The sequence below is a fragment of the Clupea harengus genome, chromosome 19 (assembly GCF_900700415.2).
Source record: "Clupea harengus chromosome 19, Ch_v2.0.2, whole genome shotgun sequence".
Classification (NCBI taxonomy): Eukaryota; Metazoa; Chordata; class Actinopteri; order Clupeiformes; family Clupeidae; genus Clupea; species Clupea harengus.
The window spans coordinates 25,975,676-25,980,675 of NC_045170.1; the positions used below are offsets into that span (position 1 = coordinate 25,975,676).

The following is a 5,000-nucleotide window of genomic DNA, read 5'->3' on the forward strand; positions in this document are numbered from 1 at the left end:
CCTCTCTGCAGTGGTGTGTGTGTGTGTGTGTGTGTGTGTGTGTGTGTGTGTGTGTGTGTCTTTTTCACACACTAGGACAGCGACTCCTTCATTAACAACAGAACTCAGGTTGGACTGATTACATTACAGTACAGTTTTCCCATTTTCAGATGAAAGTGTGTGTGTGTGTGTTTAGGGTTTACTGCCTATTTGGCCATACATCTCTCCACACTCTCTCTTCATAGGGCAGGAATCACAAGCCCATTTAAAACACATACGGCCAGCTGGGTGGGAAGAGCCTTTATATACGCGCATGCAGATCTCCTGGTGGGTGAGTGTGTGTGTGTGTGTGTGTGTGTGTGTGTGGTGTGTGTGTGTGTGTGTGTGTGTGTGTGCACACATATGAAGAATGTGCAGATCTCCTGGTGGGTGAGAGTGTGTGTGTGTGTGCACACATATGAAGAATGTGCATGAGGCTCGTGTTCAGAACAGAAGAGCTGAATATGAAAGAAGAGAATGAGACAGAAAGAAGAGAGAGAGACAGAAAGAAGAGAGAGAGAGAGAGAAAGAAGAGAGAGGGAGACAGAAAGAAGAGAGAGAGAGAGAGAAAGAAGAGAGAGGGAGACAGAAAGAAGAGAGAGAGAGACAGAAAGAAGAGAGAGGGACAGAGAGAAGAGAGGGAGACAGAAAGAAGAGAGACAGAAAGAAGAGAGAGAGAGAGAGAAAGAAGAGAGGGAGACAGAAAGAAGAGAGAGAGAGACAGAAAGAAGAGAGAGGGAGACAGAAAGAAGAGAGAGAGAGACAGAAAGAAGAGAGAGGGACAGAGAGAAGAGAGGGAGACAGAAAGAAGAGAGGGAGACAGAAAGAAGAGAGACAGAAAGAAGAGAGAGAGAGAGAGAAAGAAGAGAGGGAGACAGAAAGAAGAGAGAGAGAGACAGAAAGAAGAGAGAGGGAGACAGAAAGAAGAGAGAGGGAGACAGAAAGAAGAGAGAGGGAGACAGAAAGAAGAGAGAGAGAGACAGAAAGAAGAGAGAGAGAGACAGAAAGAAGAGAGGGAGACAGAGAGAAGAGAGGGAGACAGAAAGAAGAGAGGGAGACAGAAAGAAGAGAGAGGGAGACAGAAAGAAGAGAGAGAGACAGAAAGAAGAGAGAGAGACAGAAAGAAGAGAGAGAGACAGAAAGAAGAGAGGGAGACAGAAAGAAGAGAGAGAGAGACAGAAAGAAGAGAGAGAGAGACAGAAAGAAGAGAGGGAGAGACAGAAAGAAGAGAGGGAGAGACAGAAAGAAGAGAGGGAGACAGAAAGAAGAGAGGGAGACAGAAAGAAGAGAGGGAGACAGAAAGAAGAGAGAGGGAGACAGAAAGAAGAGAGAGAGACAGAAAGAAGAGAGAGGGACCGGTAGAGAGAAACACTATTTGTTTAGCTATGACTACATGACTGTTTAGAAGTATCTCTCTCTTCTCTTCCCTTCTCTTCTCTTCTCTCTGCATCAGCAGGTGGACGCCTCTCAAGGCTCTCCACTCTAACTGGAGCTCTGTCTACCAGATGAGCCTGACATGCTGGAGGCCTTGAACCGCATGGGGCAGCGCTCAGTATCGCCAAGGCTCTAAGCGACGTGTGTGTGTGTGTGTGTGTGTGTGTGTGTGGTGTGTGTGTGTGTGTGTGTGTGTGTGTGTGATACAAATATAAATAAACAGGAGGAGCTGGTCCATATATATCTGCAGACCAGTGGGAAGAACAGTCCAACATTCCACACAGTGTCCGTTCTCCTCTTGTGATCTGAAAGCATTCCATTTAATTGAACTCCCGACCTCAACGGAACGCCTGACATTCCTGTATCACCATACTGTCGGACTTTATCCACAAACAGACTCTGAAATCGGACTTTTAGAAAGTATTCCTGGACCTCTCAGACGGCGACACAGACAGCAGCAGATGAGTTCTATGTAACTTCATGACCTCATGACCTCACCTTGTACACACACTTGTGCTGTTCACTGAGAACTCCTCTGTTCCCCTCTTCCTCCTCCTCCTTCACTCCTCCATCCGGTACGGCATCCCTTTTTTCCTGAGCGAAAAGCCTCCTGCGTCCTGCCTTCACTGGGGACGCCTCCGTCTCCTTGTGCGCCACGCCGTTGCCGCCGGCGGTCCCGTTGCGGCTGCGGAAGCCGTTGCGTGGCGTTCCGGCGGGCAGGAGGCCGTTCTTGGGCTCGTACCTCTGGGAGAGGGAGAGCGGGGCCGAGTCCACCTGGCCCTCCAGGGGCCCGCGCCGGCGTTCCAGGAGCTCCTTCTCAGCGAGGACCTGGCACTTGAGCTGGTGGTGCTCGTCGGGGCTGAGGGAGTCGTAGGAGAGCAGGTACTGCAGGTAGGCCTCCTGCAGCTTGGCCAGCCGGTCCTGGGCGGAGCGCGGGATGCGCAGCAGGTCGGCCAGGCGGCTCCACTTCTTCAGGTCCATCACCTGCTGCATCCCACCCATGTCATTGATCAGATGGAAGAAGCGGGCCAGGTCCACCTCACAGCCCCCTGCAGGATGGGAGGAGTTAGTGTTAGTGAATGTGTGTGAGTGTGTGTGTGTGCACTCCGATATAATGCCACCCCCACCCCCTCAACCCACATTATGTTCCACCACTGTTGAATGATTGAATGCCTTCAGTAGAGATAGTAGTGGCAGCCTTTTCCTTATGGTGACAGGAAGCCACCGCGGGTCAATAACCGCTAGTTTACAGGTCTGATAATGCTACGATCCACATAGCTCAATAAACATTTATTTTCTTGCTGTATAACCTGGCGAGACCTTCATGATGGCCAATCTTGACGGGAAGAGCGCACGAGAGAAGAGGCCTGCTTTAAGAGCGTGTGCTTTAAGAGCGTGTGCTTTAAGAGTCGTCTGCTTTAAGAGCGTCTGCTTTAAGAGCGTGTGCTTTAAGAGCGTGTGCTTTAAGAGCGTGTGCTTTAAGAGCGTGTGCTTTAAGAGCGTGTGCTTTAAGAGCGTCTGCTTTAAGAGCGTCTCCTTTAAGAGCGTCTCCTTTAAGAACGTCTGCTTTAAGAGTCGTCTGCTTTAAGAGCGTCTGCTTTAAGAGTCGTCTGCTTTAAGAGTCGTCTGCTTTAAGAGCGTCTGCTTTAAGAGCGTGTGCTTTAAGAGCGTCTGCTTTAAGAGCGTGTGCTTTAAGAGCGTGTGCTTTAAGAGCGTCTCCTTTAAGAGCGTGTGCTTTAAGAGCGTGTGCTTTAAGAGCGTGTGCTTTAAGAGCTCGTAAAGTTGCTCCAGGCTGTTGGAGCACAAATGCACTGTGACGGCCAATTTATGTGAGAGATTGTTTTGCAGCAGAGAGGCTATGTTTCCCTAATTCAGTTCTGCATCAACCATGGTGCCATTACTGGTGTTTGCAAGGAGGTATGACTTAGGCTATTAGGACTTCTGCATGGTGTCCAATCGCAGAGCAAGATGTGCCAGACAGATAAACTCAACAGTATAAGTAAACCATCACAACAAACAAACTCCCTGCACAGAACAGAACACGTTACACGTTACATGTTTGTGTGTCAGTTAGAGCTGAGGAGCTGGTAGGCCCAAACGTTCACTGATACGAAGATGTTTCTCAGGCTGGGACAGAAGAGGGTGTGTGACGGAACACTGTGGGAAGCAGGCGGTGCTCACCTATGATAGGGGGCTCGTGCATCTGGATGCCCTGAAACCTGAGGTGTGTCTTGATGCAGGCCAGCCTCTGCTCGTTCGGGCCCCAGCGCCGGCCCAGCTTGTGCACGCGCTGCACCTGCGTCACGAAGCGCATCTCGTCGTTCAGCTTGCACTCCGGCCGCCAGTCGGGCGGGGGCACCACGCGGCACAGACCGGACTGCTCCGCCCTCTCCCGCACCGAGTCCAAGTACACCAGCGGGTCCTGGAACTCCCGCGCGCTCGGACGGAACAGAGCGGCCTCCGGCAGAGCCGCCAGCCCGGCGCGAGTCCTCTCGCGCTCTTTCTCGCGTTCCCTCTCTCGCTCTCGTTCCTTCTCCTTCTCCTTCTCTCTGTCCATCCGCGGCTCTGCGCCACGCAGCTCGCCGGCTGAGGTAGAGGAGCGGTTGTGGGCCGACGCCAGCTGTGCCCGCTGCTGGGCCTGCCGCATGAGCATCAGCTTGCCGGCTGACGCCCGCTTGGGCCGCTGGCGCTGGGGTTGGGTGTGGGGGTGAGCGGCCGGGGTGGGCGCCGTGGGGTCTGCAGTGGCAGGAGGGGCGGCCTGAAGGGGTGAGACCACCTGGGGGGGCGTTACCGGAGCAGCCGTGGCGGCGCCAGCAGCGTGGCCGTTGGGCATCGTTACGGCGGACACGGCCTTCCTGCTGCGGGTCTCCAGGTGGCTGGGCTGCAGCTTCAGCTTCTTGGCGTCCGCTGGCGTGGACTGCGACAGGCTGCCGGGCTCCTCCGCCTTCCCTGAAGACGTCGCCGTGGCCACCGCGGTCATGGCCGCCGGCTCTGAGGGGACAGAGGCACGGTCTGGCAGAGGAAGACCTCCTGATGCCGCCTCCAGACGCCTCTTGGAGTGACGCAGCCCCTCGCGTCCCCGCCCCCTCTCTTCCTTGGCACCGAGCTGGCCGTTGAGTCGGCCGTTGAGCCTGGCAGCCGTCCCGCCGGCCGGAGGCTGAGAGAGCAGGCGGTTGGCGGCGAGCACCTGTTTGCGTGTTTTTGCATTGCTACTGTGGGCTTTTCCTGAGAGGGGGGGCATGGGCTGGTGTCCACTGGCGGGGCGCGGGGACTGATTGTGTGTGTGCAGGCGGAGGGCAGCAGCGGACGAGGGCAGGGACGAAGAAGAGGATGACGATGATGAAGAAGATGAGTGTTTGCTGTGGTTCAGTTTGGTTTTCTTCACCAGGTCCCGCTTGGCTTTGGTGTAGGTGACGTGGCCCTTGGTCACGGTGGCTGTGTACTTCACAGTTTTGGACGGCAGGCGGAAGTCTTTCGCTTTTTTGGCACCAGCCATGTGTGCGCCCCCCGGGGCGGACCGGGTCAGCCCATTCACCTTCGACACCTGG

General features: G+C 54.4%; 1 protein-coding gene across 1 annotated transcript in view; it reads right to left on the reverse strand.

The window, feature by feature from the left end:
* jarid2b (jumonji, AT rich interactive domain 2b) overlaps positions 1–5,000 on the reverse strand; it is a 52,768-nt gene that overhangs the window by 7,727 nt on the left and 40,041 nt on the right. Inside the window, exons 6-7 of the mRNA XM_031585743.1 lie at positions 3,634–4,996; positions 1,951–2,501 (exon numbers count right to left, since the gene is read on the reverse strand). Coding sequence (XP_031441603.1) covers positions 1,951–2,501; positions 3,634–4,996 — 1,914 coding nt within the window. The remainder of the gene's footprint in view (positions 1–1,950; positions 2,502–3,633; positions 4,997–5,000) is intronic.